General features: G+C 38.6%; 1 protein-coding gene across 4 annotated transcripts in view; it reads right to left on the minus strand.

Annotated features, from left to right (window-relative positions):
• Positions 1–27250, minus strand: part of BBS9 (Bardet-Biedl syndrome 9) — a 453658-nt gene that overhangs the window by 162142 nt on the left and 264266 nt on the right. Inside the window, exon 21 of one of the 4 annotated variants that reach the window (XM_089917023.1) lies at positions 6756–6877. The exons of the other annotated variants lie outside the window; for them this stretch is intronic. Within the exon in view, the coding sequence (XP_089773149.1) occupies positions 6806–6877 (72 nt within the window). The 3' untranslated portion in view covers positions 6756–6805. The remainder of the gene's footprint in view (positions 1–6755; positions 6878–27250) is intronic. 4 annotated transcript variants of the gene reach the window in all.

Genomic DNA, 27250 nt, shown 5'->3' on the forward strand with positions numbered 1-27250 from the left:
TTAGACTGAATACTAATGCTGATAGCACTAATGGAATGAAAGCAGAATGGCATGAATAATACATTACTTGCACCAATCAATGCTACAATGCTACAAGATGATGGAAAATAAATACTCAGAGTAAAAACAGAGGAAGAAATTTCAAATGCAAGTACAGTATAGCATTCTATCTAATAACTCTGCTGGATTAGGTTATGGGAGAATTGATGCAACTCTGCTGAAGGAATGCAAAATCGATTAACAACTGTTGCTATCTCACTGCCAAATTGTGTTGTACCAATGATGTATCAGAGGAAAGACATTACACAGATGACTGTCACTGAATGTAAATTATTGATTAATATACAATGTGTTTTCACGTAACTATCAGTACCCATCAATAAAAGACTTGTCTTGATGCTAGGAAATGCAAATTTTTAATTGCTTATCTCTGTATTTGTATAAAACTATATGCTATGTGTTAAAACAAAGAACAGAAATAAAACAGATATAAAGGAGTTAATTGTAGCACACATTATCCATCTTCCTAAGTCAAGGGTCTTCTAATCTGTAGCACTGCAGGAAATGATTCACAGCTTTCAGTCTCCTTGGTAAAGTGGCTAGGTGATTAATGAAACATGCCTCAAGGAATACATAAGCCCTCTCTTTTTCACGTGTATGTCAGTTCTTTTTCAACTGAGGGTCTGAATTATAGAATGGATCAGTGCCTTAAGAGAGAGTGAAGGACACAGGATCCTAGCAGGTAAATAGCTCCTCAACTCTGAAATCCTACAGGGGAAACTCATAGAGCATAATATTCCACATGTGATACAAATGGGGGGAAATCTCTTGGAAAAAAAGGAAAAGCATGTTTATCATAAAAATTTGTTTAGACATTATAATAACTCTCCTATAGACCTAATTTTTAAAAATTACATAGTTTTTACTTCAAGTCATCCTTTATTTTGAATAATAAAATATACAAATTTGATTTTCCGAGAGCATTTTTCTGCTAAAACAAGAAAGAAAAGAAACAAAGCTACCTTAGTTTAATACTTTAGCATAATGGCCAAAAAGAACACCTTGAATCCGATGATATCAGCTAGTTTTTCATGGAACCCTCTAGGTTTATCATGAAAGAAACATAACATTTATAAAATCACATCATAATGGAATTATACTGCAAAATAAAGATTTTTGAGAATAATTTAAGAAAAAATTCCTGGTACAAGTGTTGGACAAACTGGAATGAGTTTCTTGGGGATATTATAACATACTTTTTCTTTGGTTATCTTTACAATAACAAATATAATATAGGGGGCTTTCTGGTTGACATGGTAGCTAGCACACAGTACTTGATTTGCTCTTTTCTCCTATTTCAACATTAATCCTCTTGAAAGCACACCAAAAAAGGCCCAGTTACAAAGCGTTGCCAAGTAAAAATATTTGTCAACTATCCACCAGCATCAGGAGTAATTTCTACTAACCATGTGACTCTGGCTCTGAACAGGAAAGTCAGGTTAAGCAGAGAGAGTTGTCGCTTCAAAAAATATTTCCACCAAAATCCAGATCTATCCCTTGCCTGTGTAGGTTTACCTATGCAAAATTCTAAAGAACACATGGTCTGATCAGCTTATAAAACAACTAAATATTAGGAAAACTGTATGTTTTTAAATCTTGCTATTTGGGAAGTAAAATCACTCTCCTAAAAAGCTACTGGACAACTACTGTGTCAAAGGGAAATAAAAATTTAAATTATAGATTATTTGTAAAAATATAAAAATAATAATGGTAAGTACCCATTGGTCAACAATCTACCATCCAGGTACTATATGCTATGAACTCTACAGACAAAATTTAATTACTTTTTTAGTAAATCTGAAAGCTAAGTATTAACAGTCCCATTTCATAGTAGTATAAAGTGAGACTCAAGGTCATGAAATAAGTGACAAGATCCTAATAAAGGTCCAGCTGCCTCCTAGGCCTATGGTATTTTCACCAAGCCATACTGCTTCATCACTACACTTAAATGTGTATGTTGGCAAAACTGTGCTCAAAGACAAATTCATAGCCTTACATGCTTTCAGTGTTCTAAAAGAATTAAAATAAATGATGCAAGCATTCAAGTAAGAAGTTTGAAAAAGGAACAAAGCAAACCACAGTAGGCAGGAAAAGGGGGATTAGGAGATTCAAACATAATGAATTAGAGTAAGTTTGATAAATAAATAATAGAAACAGTTCTGGTTGAATTTTTTTAAATCTCAAGGCAAAACTCAAAAAAGTGGGGAAGTGACGGCAACACAAAATTAAGAAAGAAAAGGAGATATAATAACAAATAAGGGTAGAAATACACACATACTGATGGATTCCAAAACGTGCTTCTAAAGTTCTACAGAAAGTTAATAGATGCTCCACAAAAACAAAAAACAAAAAACAAAAAAACAGACATTTGGTGTCTAAATGTGGGAAATGCTAGGCTAAAGAAAGTGAACAAGTTATTTGTTCACACGCATTTCTCTTAGTCTAACATGCTAAAGTGTATGGTTAATCTCCAAAAGATAGATTATTTGATAGTGGGATCATTTCACAGAATATACCCTTTCAAAAATACTTCAGTATAGAAAAAAAAAATGCACAAAATGTATATACAAAGCTATCCTAACCCTGACATCAAAAAAATCTAACAAGTAGTGCCATAGAGAAAAATCAATTGAAAACCACTGTAATAGCCTGTAGAGGCTAATTAAACAACTATGTATAAGTCACAACAAGAAAACTACCATAGTTATTATAGATCTGTATATTAAATACTATTCTCTCTTTATTTTAACTCCCACTGAAAATGATGTCAAGGAAAGCAAAGTTTAAGTATTTTATCATTTGTCAGTTGACATTGGGAGGACAAGATAGAGTTGCAATTTTCCACCCTCAGCTGCGTTTCGTTTAGATTAGGAACGTGGACCCTATAAAGCCAAGTCAATCATGTTCCTCAGTTTGAGGGGGTGGAAAGGAGAGAGAAAAGTAATTCTCTCCTGTTTTGCTTTAGAAATGTCGTAAATATTCACTCTACTTTGGGCCATACTAAATTCTGGTACCCATAAAACTCTGAGGTGTGAGAAAAGGGTGTGCAGTAATCCATTTTATTTATATTGGAACTGTCAGTAAGGGTGGATCTACCTTCGCAATAAAACACTTTTAAAGGAACACTAAAATACTTAAAGCTATTTGAATTCAACATATTGACTCAATGGGAGATAATACCTTAGAACCACAACTCAAAAATCAGTAGTGCAAATATGCTCAGTCTATCCTAGAACTTACTTGTTTTATTTGCACATCACTGAGTGACCACACATCTGCTTTTCCATGACAGTCTGGGCTTATTCCTTTTGTCCTGGTGCAATTATTAATATTACCCCTCTTCCTCTCCAAAATGTCTAGTTTGGATTTTAACTACATAGTCACCTTAAGCTCAAGCCACATAGTACTGTTATGTTCATAAAACCTTAAATCAAGGCTTGAGGGAATGACCTGACATTGAAGTCATAGATGCATACCTGCATTCAGATCATAGCTCTGCTAATTACATGACCTGGGATCACTTCCTCTCTGGTCCTTTGTTTCCTTATGCATAAAATAGGATAATAATAGTAACTATTTCAGGGTCATTATGAGAATGAGATAAGAAAATATCTTGTACTATATACTATTATATAGTATCATATACTATTAGCATAGTAGCTGGTGTAGGAAGTGTTCTATAAATGCTAGCTATGACTATTACAACCACATCCTCAGAGCCCCAAGTTGCTTCTTGCATATAATAATACCAAAATCCTGAGTAGCATGGAAGATTACACTTAAAAACCCATGTAATGTGCCTAGGAGAGTGCCAGGTATTCAATAAATGTGTATTTCTTTCATTTTCCTAAATCTAAAAGAGCTGTTACCAATGATCCACCACCACTTTATGTTTCATTATATAAATAGAAATTCTACACCTGGAAAAATAAAGCATAAAAAAGAACAGTAGCAAAACATAACTGATGTCTAGAAAATACAACCTAAAAGGAAAGCAATAGGAACTGAGATTGTCTCAGAGGAGCAAAATTGCAAGGAGATTCAATATTCCAGAATGTTTGGAAGGTTCTTGCACCTTGGCGACATACATTGTTGAATCTTTTTTTTTTTTCCTTTCCATTCTTCATAGCTTTTCCCCCAGCTACTCCACCCCATCCCACCCTAGTTTACACAGCCAGAATTAGACTCATTTACCTCCAAGAACATATTTCAGCATTTCCTAACTGTCAAGAATTGTGTAGGGTCTAAGATTTTACCCTACTTGCAAGTTAACAAGTTAATCTGTCATAGTTTCATGGATGCTTGCGGAAGATTCAAAAGACAAATAATTTTATTACTTATAGCAAACTTAATACCCAGAATTCAGGGAATTCTCTGGTAGCACAGTGGTTAAGAATCCGCCCGCAGGGGACATGGGTTCGAGCCCTGGTCCAGGAAGATCCCACATGCAGTGGAGCAACTAAGCCAATGTGCCACAACTACTGAGTCTGCACTCTAGAGCCTGTGAGCCACAACTACTGAGCCCACGTGCCACAACTACTGCACCCAGAGCTCGTGTTCCGCAGCAAGAGAAGCCACCACAATGAGAAGCCCATGCACCACAACAAAGAGTAGCCCCTGCTCGCTGCAACTACAGAAAGCCCGCGCGCAGCCAAGAGAAGCCACCACAATGAGAAGCCCATGCACCACAACAAAGAGTAGCCCCTGCTCGCTGCAACTACAGAAAGCCCGCGCGCAGCCAAAAAAAAAAAACAAAAAACTCAGAATTCAGCATTTGCACCAGCTTCCTGAGCCCAAATTCCCACAAGTGATATAAAAAGAACCAAGGTGACATCTACACAGGCAGTGGGTTGGGTTACAGAAGAAGAATCCAGAGCTTAGGGAACCCAAATATTTTATAATGGTCAGTAAGTATACCTGGAAGGAGTGACTATCTTCGTTATACTAGACAAGAAACAACCTATGCTTCACTCTGGAGGGAGATACTACCTCTATCATCCAAGGCTATTCCCTGTAAAAATAGTCTTAAAGAGATAGTTCAGAGCAAAGGCAGCCAGTGCCTTAGCTCGCAAGATGTGCAGAAACACGATACACCACACAGAACTGTCTCCCAACACCAGCCAGGCACTCGTGGAACATATACTCCCTTCTCCCACACACAGTGCTCTGTGCTTACATAAATTAGGAAAATATTAAACATAGTTTTTTTTAAGTTTCTTTAGAGCAGAACTTCTCAGAGCCTTTAATAACCCAACGTGGCTTAGTGAACCCCTAACAGGAGGATATAGAATGCAGTGTTTTAAAACCCACTTTTCACAAAACACCTATTAATATCTCCCGAAGGAATATTCCTTGGAGCACAGTTTGGGAAATCTGGGGAGAGTTTATACCATGTGCCCAATATCATCATTCTCTCTTATACAAGTTTAGCTAATATTTTCCCTTTTATTTCCTAAAATCCCAAATCCACAGGGAAGTGTTTACATAAAGAAATGCCTTTTAAAAGAATTAGATTATTGGAAGCAAAAAATTTCAGAGTCCTTCTGTGCAAAAGAACCCTTAAAAATAATTGAGATAATGTAGGTAAAGTACTTAACACTCGCTGGCACACAGTAAGTGCTCAAAAAATAGCTATTATAAGTATTAGTCATTTTTATCATGGTGCATTTACAGAACCCTCTTTGTTATAACACACTGAATTCCTATTATAAATAAGCTGGTGTAGCTGTAGTAACATCGGGTCATGACTAGTGATTTTTCCCTTCTAATTCTACTACCGAACATTTTCCTACATGCAAAGTTTCCATTCTCCTCATGCCAATATTTTACTCCACAGACTGGACCTTATAAACCTCTAGGTTTATTTTAGTCTAAATTTGATAAATGTTACCCAAAACCAGGCTTCCTTTTTGTTTTCTTTTAAGGTAAGAAAATAGATCGTTTGTTTAGAAGAACTAATTCAAAGTTTCTGTGTTTGTGCTTTCTTCAGTTTTTTCTCTCTTAACAGGGCTGCCACCGAAAGGTCAAGCAGGATCTTATGAGCAAGTGGCAAAAGACACTGGTTTAGTTTATGAAGCTCAGCGCCAAAATAAAATACCGCAAGGCCTGCTTGGTTTTTTAAAGCACAGGCAATGTCAAAGTTAGCTTGAGTAGGTCCCGAAAGATGTTTCTTGATTCCCTGCTACTTCTAGTTCCTCTCATGACAGTACTTTTTTTTCTTCCTGAGCCTTTTGAGGAGGGGAGACCTGACATCCATTTCCCCAAGACATCTATCACCTGACCAAACTGCCTCTCAAACGTGTGCCTGTGTGAATTATCATCATGCTTTGAATTAATTAACGATAAACCACTAGATAAAGTGAGGTCTAGGAAGAATGACTTAACAGCTGGATCTATAACCGGTCTCTAAGTTTAGACAGGGGGTAGGAAAAGGAGGAGAACTTCTCCAATTATTCCAAAATAGTGGATAACAAAATGACATGGAAATCAAAATAATCCAGGGCTCTTCCGTGTGTTTACAGTATGTTAGAATGTCCTTACATAAGTGCTTTTCCTCCTCATTGCTCAAGTTCTTGTCTGTAAACTAGACATAGTTTTCATAGTTTAGAGGAGAAATTAATGAACACATAATATATTAATTTTATACCAAATAAATGTGTACCAAATAAATCATAAACAATTTAAAAATTTTTTACCATAACATGATGGTGAATATCCACTTGTACATCTGTTACTCTCAGCATGATCAAATCTCCAAATCAAGGCATAAAAAGGAACTCCAATTACTCTGGCATTCATGATCTTTCTTGAAAAGCTGCTAAGCAGGAAAGTACATTTCCATTTCCAAAATTCAAAAAACAAATGTTATACTGAGGTAAAGTGTAAAGAAGAAACCCCCAAATAAGAAATTTCATTAAAAGATAGTCTACATACTAAAATTTTTTACAAAATTGTATGAAAACCTCTGCTTAAAACCTTCTTACAGGTACCATTTGTAGATATTTTTAAATACCTGTTTCCAATAATTCAAACTTTTTAAAAAGTTAGTTCTGAAGAATTCTCTTCCTAGTGTAGCGCTCACAAGTTACAAGAGAGAAAGTTGCCAGGCATTTTCCTGGACTTTGCATCAGAATCACCAGGAACACTTTTTTTAAAAAAAAAGCCTTCTTCCTTGAAATTCAGTGAATCTACGGTGGGGAATCTGTATTTTTAAATGCTCCCCTTTAGATTCAACCTAAGGCAAATTTTAGAACTACTAAAGGATAGAGGTTGTACATTTCAAGCAGCATCTGGCTGGCAGCAGAAAACTGTGCTTTGGAAAAGGGGTAGTTCTCTGTTTTATAAGACTAGAGAGCAGTCTTCTCTCTATTCTTTTGAAATGATAAGCCAAGAAGTTTTCTTCTGCTCTTCCATAAATCACCTTGCTATAACCACTTGTTCTTCAAGCACAGAATCAAAAAGATAGAATTTTAAAATAAAAAGAATACATATACATGGTGTATGTGTGTATTTCTCTAGCTACAAGGTGATGAGAAAAACATCGGGAAAGTCAAGTCAGAGAAAGATGGTGCAGTCGGAGGCTGAAGCAAAAAATGTCACTCAATAGCTAAGAAGTCAAGGAATGCATTAATTCTGTTTTGTAAATTTTACTTAACTTTCTTTTTATTTTATTTGCTTTAGTTCAAAAAGGAATAAAAGCAGTCCTTTTAACTTTCCCACCAGAGAAAATACTTTATTGTTCAGACATGCAATAGTTTTAACCAAGCTGTGGCTGCCCCCTGGTGGCTGCTTACCTCCATCACAAGATTTTTTAGGGAGGCTTATGTCTTTTTTTTTTTCTTTTTTTTTTTTTTAATTGGAATATAGTTGATTTACAATGTTGTGTTAGTTTCGGGTGTACAGCAAAGTGAATCTGTTATACATATATCCACTCTTTTTTAGATTCTTTTCCCATAGAGGCCATTACAGAGTATTGGGTAGAGTTCCCTGTGCTATACAGTAGGTCCTTCTTAGTTATCTATTTTATATACAGTAGTATGTACATGTCAATACCAATCTAGCAATTTATCCCTCCCCTTCCCTTACTCCCTGGTAACCATAATTTTGTTTTCTACATCTGTAACTCTAGTTCTGTTTTGTAGATAAGTTCATTTGTACCCTTTTTTTAGATTCCACATATAAACGATATTATATGATATCTGTCTTTCTCTCTCCGAATTACTTCACTCAGTATGAGAATCTCTAGGTCCATCCATGTTGCTGCAAATGGCATTATTTCATTCTTTTTATGGCTGAGTAATATTCCATTGTATATATGTACCACATCTTCTTTATCCATTCCTCTGTTGATGGACATTTAGGTTGCTTCCATGTCCTGGCTATTGTAAATAGTGCTGCAATGAACACTGGGCTGCATGTATCTTTTCGAATTATGGTTTTCTCCAGATATATGCCCAGGAGTTGGATTGCTGGATCCTATAGTAGCTCTATTTTTAGTTTTTTAAGGAACCTCCCTACTGTTCTCCATAGTGGCTTTACATTTATGGAGGCTTACGTCTTGAAAGACAACTTCAAGTTTCATCATTAAAGTAAGGACAGAAACTACAGTTGGTTTTTAAATGTCCTAATACACTCATTCTTGTAAAGTGAATATCTCCAGCCCTTAAATTTATTTCCTGGGGCATCTACAATTTTTTGAAGTTTACCGACTTTGAACTCTGTTGCTAAAACAATGCAAGATATTTTTATGGTTTTTTTTGTTTGTTTTCTATGATTGTATATTCTTTACATACCATAAAGAAGACTCCCTTAATCTTAACTCCTGCTAACTACCAGAGACAGGGTGTGCCCACCCATGGGCCCTGACTCTGCATGCCTCCCCCACTGTGTCCCTGCAGGCCCAGGGCTGCCCCCAGTAGCAGAGGCAGGTGTCCTCTGCTACGGAGTCTGGTCCACACCTGTGCTTTGGCAGCCAGTCTTATCCCACAGCCAGGCCTGCTAAGTCCTCAGCCTCTCAGCAAGTCGCTTCCATAATCTCTCTAACCTGGCTATAGTTTCCTACATAGCTAATCTCCTTGCTTCTGAATCAACAAGTGTCCAGATCCCAGGCACTCATCATGACCACTGCCCCAGGCTGTTGGGGAAGTGGCACTCATTTCTGATGGGAGGGTCCTTGACCTGGGTCACTTCAAGTTCTTCCCCAGTGAGGATTCCTTCAGGAATATTCATATGCCAGACATAGTTCAAATGGATGTGCTCATATGCCAACTAAATAGTATTTATTAATTACATTTTTTTAAAACTTGATAGCTCTTTCTCTTTGTGGAAAGCCAAGTATAATCTTTTTTTTTTTTTTTTGCGTTACGTGGGCCTCTCACTGTTGTGGTCTCTCCCATTGCGGAGCACAGGCTCTGGACGCGCAGGCTCAGCGGCCATGGCTCACGGGCCCAGCCGCTCCGTGGCATATGGGATCTTCCCAGACCGGGGCACGGACCTGCGTCCCCTGCAACGGCAGGCGGACTCTCAACCACTGCGCCACCAGGGAAGCCCCCAAGTATAATCTTTTATGCTTCTTTTTTTAATTATCATATTGTGAACATAATTGTGAACACAATTATCATATTGAAAATATAATAACATATCATTATTATTGTTGTTAAGTAGGACAATCAAAATTAATAGAATTTTGGCAGACAGAAAGCAAGAAAAGTAGGCATCTATTTTCCTACTTAACTAACACTTTAAAAATTACCAAATTTAAGGTATTATCACTATGTAATCACATTCTTGTAAAAAATATCACTCTGTCTAAGAATGGGATAGAAGTTAGAAAGAGAAGTTTCTTAAAGTAAATTACCAACAGAAAGAAAAATCGGCTAGTCTGCAATAGTAAATATTTATTCCTTGTGGTACACATCAAATATACAGTGGTCTGCATCAGAATAATATTTATTCACAAAGTGAAATGAATTACTTACATGTTGCTGTGAAGCAGTATGCCACATTTTTTCAAAAGGCAGAAACATACCATACAAATGTTATTGAAACTAGCTGCAAGAGTTAACTATTTTTTAAAAGGTCTAGTAGCTAAACTACATATATTATTAACATGGAACATATTAATGATTTATTTTTACATGGAAAAAAGAACTTTCCAAACAGCATGTACCTTATGACCCCATTTTAAAATATTTCTATTTTCTATTTATGTTTATACACAATACAACAAATCCACAAATCTGGAAAGAAAGATACTTAATTTAAAATATGATTTCTTTCTGGGCAGTGGGATTAGGGTAATTTTTATTTCCTTCTCTTTATTTATCTATATTTTCTGACAAAGAATTCTGTTACATAGTACTTGTGGCTTTTTAAAAAGTTATATTTAAAAGACAAAGAAGTAAAAATAGACCACACTAACTTTTAAGTGTTATCCTGGGCTACAACCACTTCCCTTCCTCAAGAAAGATCAGCATTGCTGAGTAGTTAGAGAAAACTTTACTTGTTTGAGGCCTGCTCATAAGGATGGGGGACGGGAACACTGGTTCAGGATCTCTATTGTTTGTTTTCATCATTTTTTGAATCTGAAATTCCTCTATGTCTCCACATTCCAGACTGACTAAAGAAAAACAAGAGTATATTTTGCAATAATTGGCTTTTGCTGCACTCTGCTGGAACATTCTCTGATGTTCTGCACAAAATGATCAATAAAGAATGCTTCCATCTTTGCTATATCTGGTTAAAATGTTCTCATGGAGGTTTACTCATTTTTATGGATAAATGAGTATATTCTTTATCTAATAAAAGGGATATGGTTTATAAACATATACACCAAGGATCACCATGCTCACATATTAATCAATGACTATACATGCAATAGTTAATTATGGTTATGTCAGAGGCAATATTTTTAAATGTTTATTTTGTACCCCCCTCAGAGACAGATCTTTTCTCATCTCTTCTAAACAAATTCAAAGATCTACCTTTAATCTTGTAAACTCCCTGGATTTACCTAACTGGACTCACGTTTTGTAGAATCATTTGTTACATTTAAAAAAAAAAAAAAAACTCTCTTACCAAATTAAGCAGTTTTGCAGTTTGTTGGGAAATAGTCAAATGACTTACACCTGCTTTGTCTAACGACCAAATCCCTCAGTCTTTACTCTTCTACCCCTTCCTTCAAAACACACCTGCAGTCAACATTCAGCATGAAGCTCTTTCGGTGTAAAGTAAATTAATTTGTGTTGGCCCAAGACTCCACAAAGCAGTGTCTAGAGAGGCCTCGGTAACACAGATGCAATGGAAAAGAACTGTGGCCGGCTTGTTTCAACAGTCTTCCAAGGGCAGGGAGGAAAAACTTTCACCTTAGCCCTATCTTGAGAGCTGCAAACACAGATGTTGGCAAGAATCCCAGCATACATAAAATATTCTCAATTTTTACTAATACCTGCTAAAATTATGTTTTGGCCTCTCTGCCTGGAAAGAAAAGTCTGGAATGACCCCATCTTTTGACTTCATAATCTGTATAAATCTCCTGAAGACGGTTCACAGGGAAAGTTTCTGTGAAACATTTCTTTTGCAAAAAAAAAAAAGAAAAAGGCAGCGGCCTCCACAATGTCATCTCCCTCTCTGTGGATTCCTCAGCTGCACTATCAAATTTAGAGTGGGGAAATTCAGGAGTCCATAGGCCACAGAACAAAGGTGTGGAATGGCCTCAGCATGGATTCCCTGCTCTAACCTTCCAACACTATCGTCAAAAGCCGAGTGTATACTATATACTACTGCCCCCACATGTCTGGTGCTGGACCAGCAGCAAACTCAGACCTCAAGGCCAAAATAGCCAGGGTCTCAATCTGCATAAATGACCTGCTGTCAAACAATTGTGTATTGTACAGAAAACACCACCAGCCTGGCAAAGGAAAAGGAGCCCATGCTGACTAAGCACTTAGAAGAGCCAGGCCCTGAACCAGCCCTTCGAATCCATTACCTCATGAAGTTCACTCAATGCCCTTGAAATGGAAAATTATCCCATTTTACAGAAGAGGAAACTGAGGCTCAGAGAGCTTCAACAATCCGCCCATGGTCACATAGGTGGTTAACCATGAAGTCAGGGTTGAAACCCAGATCTGTCTCTGACCCCAAAAATCTATGTCAAGCCCACCAAACTGCCCAGAGACCCCAGGTCTTTTCCCATCTCAACCATTTATATTAGCTGGAGGACTTTGGACAAGTCATTGAATCTTTGGGGCTTCTTTTTATTCTTTTGTGACATGAGGTGACTGAACCTAATTTCTAAGACTCTATTACACTCCAAAAATCCATATTCTCCAGACTTGCTCATTATCTTTCTTTGCTACTCCCACCACCGCCACCACCACCTTTTTTTTCTTGATGTGACATAAGGATGTAAATTCTCTAGGCTAAAAAATTCCAAGGTAATCCTAAGGGCTTCATATGTCAGACACTCTCTACTACTGAGTAGAGTTTGCAATTGTCAGTAATGTTCTCTCTGAACCTGGTCGTGTTTAATGGTGTATACTGGTTATCAAATAAAAGTAAGCCAAATAAAGCACCAAGAACTATTAAAATATGGTCTCAGGAAATTTCAATCCCTAAAATTATTTATTTATTCACTACAAGATTGAAATAAAATTATCTGACATATTTGAATCAAATAACAAAAAGTTTATTTTTGCCACACCACCATTAGGATCTGGTTTCACTTGTTTTTTTACTGTATCGTAACCTCTAAGTATATTTATATAAGGTGACAATGAATTAAAATGGAAAACTATTACATTTAAAAAGCAAATGTTTTAATATTTTAAATGGAAATAAGCTCCGCACTTCCATCAATTGTTTAATCAAGTGTTTGGCCTTAACCAAAGGATGGTTATTTCAAAAAGAAAGCAAGCAATTGCTTTTTAAAGTCTATTTTCCTCAATAAAAAGTACATGTTATGTCCTTATTGATGTGCAATTTTAATTAAAACTCCAAGTCCACATTTTGCTTTTTAAATGATAGATATTTTCATTAACTAACAAATAGCTAACCATTGCCACAATCCTCCTGAAATAATGTGTGTGATGAATAATTAAGGTAGCAGGGGCAAAAGGTTACTTAAGACTTTACCATGGTGTGAGCTTAAATTATAGGTTTTAAACGAGATGTAAGGACAAGTGCACCTGAAAAAAAAGTGCAATTTTAATGGAATGCAGAACAAATTAACTTTTTAACATCTAATAATACCCAATTGCATAATGGGATTTTGCTCAGTGCTACAGGGAGCAGAAAATAAAAGTAACTCTGCAAGGTATGCTTATTAACTACTTTAAGATAAAGGCATTATTGGCCTACTAAATGCTGTGGTAAACGGACACACTGTGACATGAAAGACTCTGGAGACCGCCATCTGATTGGCACGTTTTATTTGTTGTTTCTTTTTAAAAGTGGGAGAAAGATCAAAACCCTTTAAGGAGTTTTGTTAGCAAGTTCTCAGGATTTCTTATCCACACTTCCCTAAGCTGGGAAATGCTTCTTTGCAAGGTTACCTTCTCCCCGACTAAGTCAACCAGAAAGGTGGCTACAAGATGCTTTAAACTGAGCTCTCTCCACAGGGCCAGAGCCACCACAGCATTCCGGTCCTGGACCTATAGGGAGCCTGCAGTTCAATCTGCGCCTCTTGCTTATAAAGCAATAACCACAGGGCATGAGGCCAGCTTTTGTTTTCATCCAATTAATTGAGCAAAAATGGTTGACACTGTGAAAAGACCCCCATGACCTAGCTCCAGAGCTTGAGAAAAGAGAACTGGAACACACACCCAAGCTTAAGAATTACGTTGCAAGAAATCACTGTGCCGCACTTGGCCACACACTCTGTCTCCCAAGAGAGAGGGTCAGTGGCATGGTCAAATACTTATTCCTCACCATCAGGGGTGAAAGTATATCCATCATCCTTCTGCTGATCACATTTGTAATCAAAAACCTGCTTAAGCATCCAGTACCAGGTACCATGTAACTCTCAAGAAGACCAAGGGCTAATCGTTAATTTCCTCCAAAGATGTGAGGGGTTGTATTCATTCATTCACTCTATAAACTCTGAGGTACCTATCATATGCCAGGCAGTGTGCCTGACAGAGTGAACAAGACAGATGTGGTCCCTGTCCCCACGGACCCGGAACCTGGTAGCTGCACACACTGCGACAGATAGTCTCAGTCAAGCAGGCTTCACCTTTGGTAAAGAGGAAAGGGCCCAAACTCAAAAAGTGAACAAAGCAGGTCAGTAGAAACACTTTTTCCATCTCTCCCCATTATATGCTCTCTTTTTTTGTGCTTAAATCCTTTGGTGAAGTTCCTAAAGAATCTGGCTGAATGAAAGATTGGCCATTAGAAAGAGAAAATAGTACTGAGACTTCTATTTCTAAAGGCTGATGGTCAAAACTTACTCCAGTTAGCCAGAAAATCTCCTTCATATATTCAGGCATATATTAAAACATTCTTAATTCCATATCCTTAACAAACTCTGCTAAATGGTTATGGAAACCTTTGCCTTAGAGCCCAAATAAAACCTCAGAATCCTTCTCAACTCAGTATTTTAGGCAGCTACCACCAACTGTTCAGAATTGGCATAGGAGATGAAAATTATTTGCTAGTGCAGTCTTAGATTGCAATAAAAGAAAAATTTTCAACACCCAACAGAAAGTTGGACTAGATGACTAAGTCAGTTGCAGTGCCATGAATCTAAGAATATGAAATTCCAAAATTGGGACGTATCCAACTTAAATTAATTACAACATTCCAAAAATGTGTTTATTAGTAGGGTATTTAAACCCATAGAAGGAATTTCCCCAGTGAGACAATACTATAAATTGTGTTTATTTCACAAACCAGTCCTTAAAAGACTCTTTTAGACCATTATGTGACAAAATGGAACTTAACCAGTATACATTTGAAATTAAAAAGTAGTAGAAAATAACAGACTTATGGGGGGTTAGTATGCTATTCTCAATAAAAGTTTAAAACACTTTTGTGGACTAGACCCAAGATCTAACAACTACCAAAACTGCTAAAATGTGGTGTCTTTTGCAGCTGTGGGAGTGCATATCTCCCCTCCCTGACTATACTGGAAACAATTCGAGGAGAGCAACCGTTTCTGACATATTTTGTGTCCCTCCCCAGCTCCTCTGCCAGTGTGCCTAATAAATACTAAGCAAGTGTAGATAAATGACAGACTTTCTTAGGAGGAAACCTAGAAGCAGCAGGGAAGCAAATGCCCCTACTCTTTTCTATCCACATAAAAGGAAAAAGGGACAATGGGGCTTCAGTGTGTTTTTCTTGTTTTGGGTGGGGGGGGGGGGTTGCTCACTATAAGGAGATAATTGGCCACCTCCTCTACTGCCTTTGAGTGACTCGGAATGGCCATTTACACCTGTCAGATGCTTATAAGCTATGGGTTTGGAATAACACAGAAAACCCCACCAGACTGTAAACTTCATAATGGGGGGGAACCATGACTATCTTGTGAACTACTGAGGTCTTGATGACTAGCTCGGTGACGTGGCACATAGCAAGCACTCAAATGACATTTGTTGAATAAATGAATGACTATCACGTCCAGGCAATATATTTTAACAGGCCTCCTGGGCTCTGCACTAATCAGTATAGTGTTTTGAACCCTAAAGTATACATAATTTCTCAGTCTACCACTCATTTTTCTAATTTTTACAAATGTAGGTAAAAAAACAATTTCCTTTTCAAGTTTATAATATGAAAAAAAAAAAGGCAGCACAAACTTGAGGATAAATGGTAACTGACCCTCTGTCTCAGTGTCAGCAGACAATACCACTGATGAGGGTTACGAAGCATGAAGAGGACAGCCAGAAAGACGCCACAGGCAAATGTAAGCCCAGCGTGCCTAGGACTTACGATTTTTCAAGAGAAACCAAAAGTCAATTTTTTAAATGTAAAATTTTCTGGCTTTTAATTTTGGCAATTAATAAATGTTTCAGTAAAAACACTGTGTGAGCCCATTCTAATGTCTGATCAAGAAAATGAGGATGATTTATTCCTATGCTGTTCCTTCCAAAAGGCAAAAGAGACAGGAAAGTGGGAGAGAGCACTTTGCTTCCTTGGGAGTATTCAAACAAAACTACAAAGGCTATAAATCAGGGATACAACAAGCAGGAGGCTGAACAGGCAGCCTTGAAGGCCTTTTCTACCTTGGAAAAACTTGAATAACTAGGGCAATGTTTTCAAGCTTTTAAAAGATTGAAATCCTAAGTGAAGCCGAATACCTAAAAAAAAACAAAAAACTGAGGTACTCCAGAATGAAGGCTGACCTCTCACCCCTTATCTTAATTGCCCAATAGGCTCCACTGAGATCTTAGGGTCTCATTGAAACCATTTTGGAAAACAAGTGACTATGATGATGGGCTTCTTGGGGTAAGAGGAGGGGAGACAAAGTCCAAGGCTAAGTCTGAGAAAGGGATAGACTTAGAGTCACATACTGAAGTAAAAATATGTTTTGTAAAATGTTCCATTAAAAAGTGCTGTGGAGGGGCTTCCCTGGTGGCACAGTGGTTGAGAGTCCGCCTGCCGATGCAGGGGACATGGGCTCGTGCCCCGGTCCGGGAAGATCCCACATGCCGCGGAGCGGCTGGGCCCGTGAGCCATGGCCGCTGAGCCTGCGCATCCGGAGCCTGTGCTCCGCAACGGGAGAGGCCGCAACAGTGAGAGGCCCGCATACCGCAAAAAAATAAAATAAAATAAAGTGCTGTGGGTAAGAGCCAAAAGCAGAAGGAAACCTCAGTAGTAATACAAACTGAGAACCATAGTAATTCCCATATTCCTAGAGTTCAGACAGCATGTGTAAAAGAAGACACCACTATGGAGCCCAGAGACAAACTAGATAAAACCACTTAGAATTGGATGGGAGTTCAATTAATCTTTACTTTAATCTCCACATCCAACAATTAGAAATGAAAGAAGAACAGCTCATCCCAAATGTCGACAGAGATTAGGACCAAGACCTCATTAACACTACAGACACAAACTAAAATTAAAAGACACCATTTTCATCTATAAAACTGGCAACGATTTTTTGGGGTTTTTTTTTTTCATGATAAGTCTCAATGTTGACAGAGATGCCGAGAAGTGGATTTTCTCACGTGCTGCTGGAGGGAGAGTAAACTGATACAGCATTTCTGAAGGAAAACATGTATTAGAAGCCTTTACAAATATACATGTACCTTAGCCCAGCAATTCCACAAGTAGAAATTTATCCTGAGGAAATGGCCATGAATATACCAAGTTTTACCCCCAAAGATGTTTACTGCAGCATTATTTATAGAAACAAGATCATCAAAGCAAACAAATTATCCAACACTAGAAAACTGATTAAATTTTGACATAGCCACACTATGTAGCTTAAAAAAGATGTTATAATAATATTTATAATGACATGAAAAATAATCCTGAAATGAAACTGAGGGAAAAAATAGGACTACAAACATATCTTTTATATAATGACCCCAATTTTTAAAATAATACACACATGTATACACATAGAGAAAGAGAAAGAAGAATACTCACAGGGAATTATGGGTGTGTTTCATTTTCGTGTTTTGCATTTGTTTGAATTTTACAAATTTTCTACCATGATAGTATTTAATGTAATTCTTAAAAATTTTTAAAGTACATAAACCAAAAGTATTTTTGATTGTTTTGAAAAATAATTTTGTAAAAATTTTCTTTGTGGGTATAATTTAAACTCATTTCACTATATAATCCACTCAGAAGTCAATCACCGCTTACCACCCTTTTGGGTCATTTCCCCGTTTTTCTCCTGTGTATTTGTAGGCCTGAAGCAGTCAGAGAAATTGTTACTAATGGATCTAAATACCCAAATAAAACAAGACTGCAGAGGTACTCCAGGGCTGTCTCCTTCTCAGTCCACTCTGGGAAGCTGGGTTTTTGTTTGGCTTGGTTTTTGAATTCACCATTAGCAAGGGGTCAATGGCCAGCCCCTATCTTTAGCTATTCATGCTAGTATTCCATGTTTGTTTCCATATACAACTCTTTGCTTTCTCCACTGGGCTGGGTGATGTTCTAAGATAGGACCATGTAGACACATCCTTTGGCAATTCCCTGTAAGGCAGTCTGCAAACAGTGATGCCGATGTACAGTGAAGACATCGTCAGGGAATAATTAAAGAATCACCCTTGCACTTTCTCTGCTTCTGGTGGCACTATCAACTCATAAAATTAGCAATAATCTGGTCATTTAAATTAAAGCCTTAAAAAGCTCCTATTCTTTGACCTGGTAATTACTATTGGGGAAGTCTATCTTAAGAAAAGAAACTTTTATATAGAAAAAAATGATGTTCCGTACAAAAAATTAAACTCAACCTAAGTCTTAATAGGGAATGGTTAAGTAAATCACCACTCATGGTTCCGATAGAGTCTCCACCTTGACAAAGCTGAAAGTTATAATGGCTGAGAGTAGAAACGAGCCTATAAGTTTTCTCAGGCACCAAGAGTTGTAGGAACACCTGGTTTTTCACTCTTACCATCGAAAAATATTTTATCTGGACCACTACTTGATGGGAGGCTAGAGGAACTATCATTTAACTTATAACCTAGTGTTGACTATAAGGAGTTCAGAAAAACTAATTCATAACAAAAAATGAACTGACTCTTTTTCTAGGTCCCAGGTTTCCAATTATTACTTAACATTCCCCATTAAATGATATCAAAATTGCGGTCACCAGCTTTGAAATTTTTATGGAAAAATTTTTTTATTTCAAGAATAAAAGCCAAACTCAAGGAGAGAGCTATCAAACGAGAAACCAAAATTTGGAAAGATGAAGTACCTCATCTTAACCTATGATACAAGCTCATGAAAAATATGTTTAAAAAAGAACTATAAACCTAACTGGGATGTAAAAAATAATTTACCTCAAATAATATACAGCATAAACCTTTCCAACACTTGCAACTTAACACCAGAAAGATGATGGAGCATGTTCTTGTTTCCAGATGATAACTGCTTTTTAAGCACAAAGGGAACATAAACATTCCACAGTGACAAAACAGAGTCCTGAAACAGTCAGTGGTTAAAACACAATCACAGGGCTCTTTGGTGGGGCTAATGGTGGACTCTGGGAGGGCTCACACCAAGGAGTACTACCCAGAACTTCTGCTGCCAGTGTCCTTGTCCCTGTGGTGAGCCACAGCCACCCCTTACCACTGCAGGAGACCCTCCAACACTAGCAGTCTTTCTTCCTCTTTGTGGTGGCCTCCAACCCCAGAACTGTACTGCAGAGCTTGCCACTGTGGGTGCATGCCGCTGAAACCGATGATGCTCTAAACTATGTTTTGTGGGATGCATACCAGACGTAATGGAGTACATCAAGAAAGAACATGGGTATTGGTGCCAGCTTCCTCAGTAAAGAGATGGAGGCAAAGAAAGCTTCTTGTAGGAAGCAGAAGAAAATCTTGCAGAGTTGTAAGGGACAAAGTAGTCATAATTTGCTGAAGAGAAACAAGGAGGGCATTCTAAGAAGAAGATCCAAAAGACCCAGCATTTTAATCAGATATTGACACAAATTTTTTTAAAGAACAAAAGCAACGCCATTTCCATAGTTGGTATTCCGTTGTTTGCCGTGTGGCTGACATGGTCTTGGTGCTCTGGTCGGGTGCCAGGCCTGAGCCTCTGAGGTAGGAGAGACAAGTTCAGAACACTGGTCCACCAGAGGACTCCCGACTCCATGTAATATCAAATGGTGAAAGCTCTCCCAGAGATCTCCAGCTCAATGCTAAGACCGAGCTCCACTCAACACCCAGCAAGCTACAGTGCTGGACATCCTATGCCAAACAACTAGCAAGAAAGGAACACACCACCATCCATTAGCAGAGAGGCTGCCTAAAATCATAATAAAGTCACAGACACCCCAAAACACACCACCAGACGCAGTGCTGACCACCAGAAAGACAAGATCCAGACTCATCCACCAGAACACAGGCACCAGTCCCCTCCACCAAGAAGCCTACAAAACACACTAAACCAACCACACACTGGGGGCAGACACCAAAAACAACAGGAACTACAAATCTACAGCCTGTGAAAAGGAGACCCCAAACACAGTAAGTTAAGCAAAATGAGAAGACAGAGAAATACACAGCAGATGAAGAAGCAAGATAAAAACCCACCAGACCAAACAAATGAAGAGGAAATAGGCAGTCTACCTGAAAAAGAATTCAGAGAAATGATAGTACAGATGATCCAAAATCTTGGAAATACAATGGAGAAAACACAAGAAACGTTTAATAAGGACCTAAAAGAACTAAAGAGCAAACAAACAAGAATGAACAACACAGTAAATGAAATTTAAAATTCTCTAGAAGGAATCAGTAGCACAATAACTGAGGCAGAAGAACACATAAGTGACCTGGAAGATAAAATAGTGGAAATAACTGCCACAGAGCAAAGAAAGGAGAATGAAAAGAATTAAGGACAGTCTTAGAGATTTCTGTGACAACATTAAATGCACCAACAATTGAACTATAGGGGTCCCAGAAGAAGAAGAGAAAAAGAAAGTGACTGGGAAAATATTTGAAAAGATTACAGTTGAAAACTTCCCTAATATGGGAAAGGAAACAGTCAATCAAGTCCAGGAAGTACAGAGAGTCCCATACAGGATAAATTCAAGCAGAAACAAGCCAAGACACATATTAATCAAACTATAAAAAATTAAATACAAAGAAAAAAATTTAAAAGTAGCAAGGGAAAAGCAACAAATAACATATAAGGGAATCCCCATAACGGTAACAGCTTATATTTCAGCAGAAACTCTGCAAGCCAGAAGGGAGTGGCAGGACATATTTAAAGTGATGAAAGGGAAAAACCTACAATCAACACTACTCTACCCAGCGAGGATCTCATTCAGATTCGATGAAGAAATTAAAACCTTTACAGACAAGCAAAAGCTAAGAGAATTCAGCACCACCAAACCAGCTCTACAACAAAGGCTAAAGGAACTTCTCTAGGCAGGAAACACAAGAGGAGGAAAACATCTACAATAACAAACTGAAAATAACTAAGAAAATGGTATAGGAACATACATATCGATAATTACCTTAAATGTAAATAGATTAAATGCTCCAACCAAAAGACATAGACTGGCTGAATGGATATAAAGCAAGACCCATACATATGCTGTCTAAAACAGACCCACTACTGACGTAGGAACACATACAGACTGAAAGTGAGGGGATGGAAAAAGATATTTCATGCAGATGGAAATCAAAAGAAAGCTGGAGTAGCAATTCTCATATCAGACAAAACAGACTTTAAAACAAAGACTATTACAAGAGAAAAAGAAGGACACAACATAATGATCAAGGGGTCAATCCAAGAAGAAGATATAACAATTGTAAATATTTATGCACCCAACATAGGAGCACCTCAAAATATAAAGCAAATGCTAACAGCCATGAAAGGGGAAATCGACAGTAACACAATCATAGTAGGGGATTTAAAACCGCACTTTCACCAATGGACAGATCATCCAAAATGAAAATAAATAAGGAAACACAAGCTTTAAATGATACATTAAACATGATGGACTTAATTGATATTTATAGGACATTCCATCCAAAAACAACAGAATACACATTCTTCTCAAGTGCTCATGGAACATTCTCCAGGACAGATCATATCTTGGGTCACAAATCAAGCCTTGATAAATTTAAGAAAGCTGAAATCATATCAAGTATCTTTACCGACCACAACGCTATGAGACTAGATATCAATTACCGGAAAAATTCTGTAAAAAATAGAAACACATGGGAGCTAAACAATACACTGCTTAATAACCAAGAGACCACTGAAGAAATCAAAGAGGAAATCAGAAAATACCTAGAAACAAATGACAATGTAAACACGATGACCCAAAACCTATGGGATGCAGCACAAGCAGTTCTAAGAGGGAAGTTTATAGCAATACAATCCTAAATTACGAAACAAGAAACATCTCAAATAAACAACCTAACCTTATACCTAAAGCATTTAGAGAAAAAAGAACAAAAAAACCCCAAAGTTAGCAGAAAGATACAAATCATAAAGATAAGATCAGAAATAAATGAAAAGAAATGAAGGAAACGATAGCAAAGATCAATAAAACTAAAAGCTGGTTCTTTGAGAAGATAAACAAAATTGATAAACCATTAACCAGACCCATCAAGAAAAAAAGGGAGAAGACTCATATCAACAGAATTAGAAATGAAAAAGGAGAAGTAACAACTGACACTGCTGAAATACAAAGGAGCATGAGAGATAACTAAAAGCAACTCTTTGCCAATAAAATGGACAACCTGGAAGAAATGGACAAATTCTTAGAAATGCACAACCTTCCAAGACTGAACGAGGAAGAAATAGAAAATATGAACAGACCAATCACAAGCACTGAAATTGAGACTCTGATTAAAAATCTTCCAACAAAGAAAAGCCCAAGACAAGATGGCTTCACAGGCAAATTCTATCAAATATTTGGAGAAGAGCTAACACCTATCCTTCTCAAACTTTCAAAATATAGCAGAGGGAGGAACACTCCCAAACTCATTCTACAAGGCCACCATCATCCTGATACCAAAACCAGACAAAGATGTCACAAAGAAAGAGAACTATAGGCCAATATCACTGATGAACATAGATGTAAAAATCCTCAATAAAATCCTAGCAACTGAATCCAACAGCACAATAAAAGCATAATATACCATGATCAAGTGGGGTTTAGCCCAGAATGCAAGAATTCTTCAATATATGCAAATCAATCAATGAGATAAACCATATTAAGAAACTGAAGGAGAAAAACCATATGATCATCTCAATAGATGCAGAAAAACCTTTCAACAAAATTCAACACCCATTTACAATAAAAAAACTTCCAGGAAGTAGGCAGAGAGGGAGGTTACCTCAACGTAATAAAGGCCATATATGACAAACTCACAACCAACATTGTTCTCAATGATGACAAACTGAAACCATTTCCTCTAAGATAAGGAACAAGACAAGTCTTTCCACTCTCACCACTATTATTCAACATAGTTTTGGAAGTTTTAGCCACAGGAATCACAGAAGAAAAAGAAATAGAAGGAATCCAAATCAGAAAAGAAGAAGTAAAGCTGTAACTCTTTGCAGATGACATGATATCATACATAGAGAATCCTAAAGATGCCACCAGAACACCACTAGAGCTAATCAGTGAATTTGGTAAAAACTCAGGATACAAAATTATGCACAGAAATCTCTTGCATTCCTATACACTAATGATGAAAAATCTGAAAGAGAAATTAAGGAAACACTCCCATTTGCCACTGCAAGAAAAAGAATAAAATACCTAGGAATAAACCTACCTAAGGAAACAAAAGACCCGTATGCAGAAAATTATCAGACACTGATGAAAGAAATTAAAGATGATACAAATAGATGGAGAGATATACCATGTTTCTGGATTGGAAGAATCAACATTGTGAAAATGACTCTACTACCCAAAGCAATCTACAGATTCAATGTAATCCCTATCAAACTACCACCGGCATTTTTCACAGAACTAGAACAAAAAATGTCACAATTTGTATGGAAACACAAAAGACCCCGTATAGCCAAAGCAATCTTGAGAACGAAAAACGGAGCTGGAGGAATCAGGCTCCCTGACTTCAGACTATATTACAACGCTACAGTAATCAAGACAGTATGGTACTGGCACAAAAACAGAAAGATAGATCAATGGAAAAGGATAGAAAGCCCAGAGATAAACGCACACACATATGTCACCTTATCTTTGATAAAGGAGGCAGGAATGTAGAGTGGAGAAAGGACAGCCTCTTCAATAAGTGGTGCTGGGAAAACTGGACAGGTACATGTAAAAGTATGAGATTAGATCACTCCCTAACACCATACACAAAAATAAGCTCAAAATAGATTAAAGACTTAAATGTAAGGCCAGAAACTATCAAACTCTTAGAGGAAAACATAGGCAGAATACTCTGGCGTAAATCACAGTAAGATCCTTTTTGACCCACCTCCTAAAGAAATGGACATAAAAACAAATATAAACAAATGGGACCTAATGAAACTTAAAAGCTTTTGCACAGCAAAGGAAACCATAAACGAGACCAAAAGACAACACTCAGAATGGGAGAAAATATTTGCAAATGAAGCAACTGACAAAGGATTAATCTCCAAAATTTACAAGCAGCTCATGCAGCTCAATAACAAAAAAACAAACAACCCAATCCAAAAATGGGCAGAAGACCTAAATAGGCATTTCTCCAAATAGATATACAGATTGCCAACAAACACATGAAAGAATGCTCAACATCATTAATCATTAGAGAAATGCAAATCAAAACTACAATGAGATATCATCTCACACTGGTCAGAATGGCCATCATCAAAAAATCTAGAAACACTAAATGCTGGAGAGGGTGTGGAGAAAAGGGAACACTCATGCACTGCTGGTGGGAATGTGAATTGGTACAGCCACTATGGGGAACAGTATGGAGGTTCCTTAAAAAACTAAAAATAGGGTTGCGCTTGAAGATGGCGGAAGAGTAAGACGCGAAGATCGCCTTCCTCCCCACGGATACACCAGAAATACATCTACACGTGGAACAACTCCTACAGAACACCTACTGAAGGCTGGCAGAAGACCTCGGACCTCCCAAAAGGCAAGAAACTCCCCACGTACCTGGGTAGGGCAAAAGAAAAAACAGAGACAAAAGAATAAGGACGGCACCTGCACCAGGGGGAGGGAGCTGTGAAGGAGGAAAAGTTTCCACACACTAGGAAGCCTCTCCGCGGGCGGAGACTGCGGGAGGCGGAGGGGGGAGCTTCGGGACCGCGGAGTACTGCACAGCGATGGGTGCGAAGGGCAAAGTGGGGAGATTCCCGCACAGAGGATCGGTGCCAACCGGCACTCACCAGCCCAAGAGGCTTGTCTGCTCACCCGCCGGTGTGGGCAGGGCTGCGAGCTGAGGCTTGCGTTTCGGGTTTGGAGCGCAGGGAGAGGACTGGGGTTGGCGGCTTGAACATAGCCTGAAGGGGTTGGTGCACCACGACTAGCCGGGAGGGAGTTCGGGGAAAAGCCTGCACCTGCCAAAGAGGCAAGAGACTTTTTCTTCCCTCTTTGTTTCCTGGTGCGCGAGGAGAGGGGTTTAAGAGCGCTGCTTAAAGGAACTCCAGAGACGGGCGCGAGCCGCGGCTAAAAGCGCGAACCCCAGAGACGCGTGTGAGCCGCGGCTAAAAGCGCGGACCCCAGAGACGGGCGGGAGACGCTAAGGCTGCTGCTGCCGCCACCAAGGGACCTGTGTGCGAGCACAGGTCACTCTCCACATCCCTCTTCCGCGGAGCCTGTGCAGCCCGCCACTGCCAGGTTCCCAGGATCCAGGGACAACTTCCCTGGGCGAACGCACGGCGGGCCTCAGGCCGGTGCAACGTCACGCCGGCCTCTGCCGCAACGTCACGCCGCCTCCGACGCCACAGGCCCGCCCCGCACGCAGTGCTCCTCCTTCCCCCCCGCCCCGACCCCCGGCCTGAGTGAGCCGGGGCCCCCGAATCACCGGCTCCTTTAACCCCGTCCTGTCTGAGCAAAAAACAGACGCCCTCCAGCGACCTACACGCAGAGGCAGGGCCAAATCCAAAGCTGAGCCCCTGGGAGCTGTGAGAACAAAGAAGAGAAAGGGAAATCTCTCCCAGCAGCCTCAGAAGCAGCGGATTAAAGCTCCACAATCAACTTGATATACCCTGCATCTGTGGAATACCTGAATAGACAAGGAATGATCCCAAATTAAAGAGGTGGAATTTAGGAGCGAGATCTATGATTTTTTTCCCTTTTCCTCTTTTTGTGAATGTGTACGTGTATGCTTCTTTGTGAGATCTTGTCTGTATACTCTTGCTTCCACCATTTGTCCTAGGGCTCTATCCGTCCATAGTTTTTAAAAAAAATTTTTTTTCTTAATAATTAATTTTAATTGTAATAACTTTATTATACTTTACCTTCGTTCTTTCTTTCTTTCTTTCCTTCCTTCCTTCCCTCCTTTAGACAACGAATCACCCCAAATTGAGGAGGTGGTCTCTGAGAGCAAGATTTATGATTTTTTCCCCCTTTACCTCTTTTTGTGAAGGTGTATGTGTATGCTTCTGTGTAAGATTTTCTCTGTATAGCTTTGCTTCCAACATTTATCCTAAGGTTCTATCCGTCCCTATTTTTTTTTTCTAAATATTTTTTAATTCAATAACTATATTATACTTTATTTTATTTTTACTGTATCTTCTTTCTTTCTTTTTTCCTTCTTTCCCTCCTTCCTTCCTTCCTTCCTCCCTCCCTCCCTCCTTTCTTTCCTTCTTTGCTTCTTTCTTCCTTCCTTCCTTTCCTCCTTTCCTTCTTTCTTACCTCATACTTCTACTAATTCTCTCTACTTTTTCTCCCTTTTATTCTGAGCCATGTGGATGAAAGGCTCTTGGTGCTCCAGCCAGGAGTCAGCGCTCTGCCTCTGAGGTAGGAGAGCCAACTTCAGGACACTGGTCAACAAGAGACCTCCCAGCTCCACATAATATTAAACAGCGGAAATCTCCCAGAGACCTCCATCTTAACACCAGTACCCAGCTTCACTCAACGACCAGCAAGCCACAGTGCTGGACAACCTATACCAAACAACTAGCAAAACAGGAACACAACCCCACCCATTAGCAGAGAGGCTGCCTAAAATCATAATAAGGCCACAGACACCCCAAAACACACCACCAGACGTGAACCTGCCCACTAGAGAGACAAGATCCAGCCTCATCCACCACAACACAGGCACTAGTCCCCTCCACCAGGAAGCCTACACAACCCACTGAAACAACCTTAGCCACTGGAGACAGACATCAAAAACAACGGGAACTACGAACGTGCAGCCTGCAAAAAGGAGACCCCAAACACAGTAAGATAAGCAAAATGAGAAGACAGAAAAACACAGCAGATGAAGGAGCAAGATAAAAACCCACCAGACCTAACAAATGAAGAGGAAATAGGCAGTCTACCTGAAAAAGAATTCAGAATAATGATAGTAAGGATGATCCGAAATCTTGGAAGTAGAATGGACAAAATGCAAGAAACAGTTAACAAGGACCTAGAAGAAATAAAGAT

Source organism: Delphinapterus leucas, chromosome 9, assembly GCF_059928025.1.
Source record: "Delphinapterus leucas isolate spDelLeu-1000000601 "Yukka" chromosome 9, BTC_Dleu_Yukka2, whole genome shotgun sequence".
In the NCBI taxonomy this organism is placed as follows: domain Eukaryota; kingdom Metazoa; phylum Chordata; class Mammalia; order Artiodactyla; family Monodontidae; genus Delphinapterus; species Delphinapterus leucas.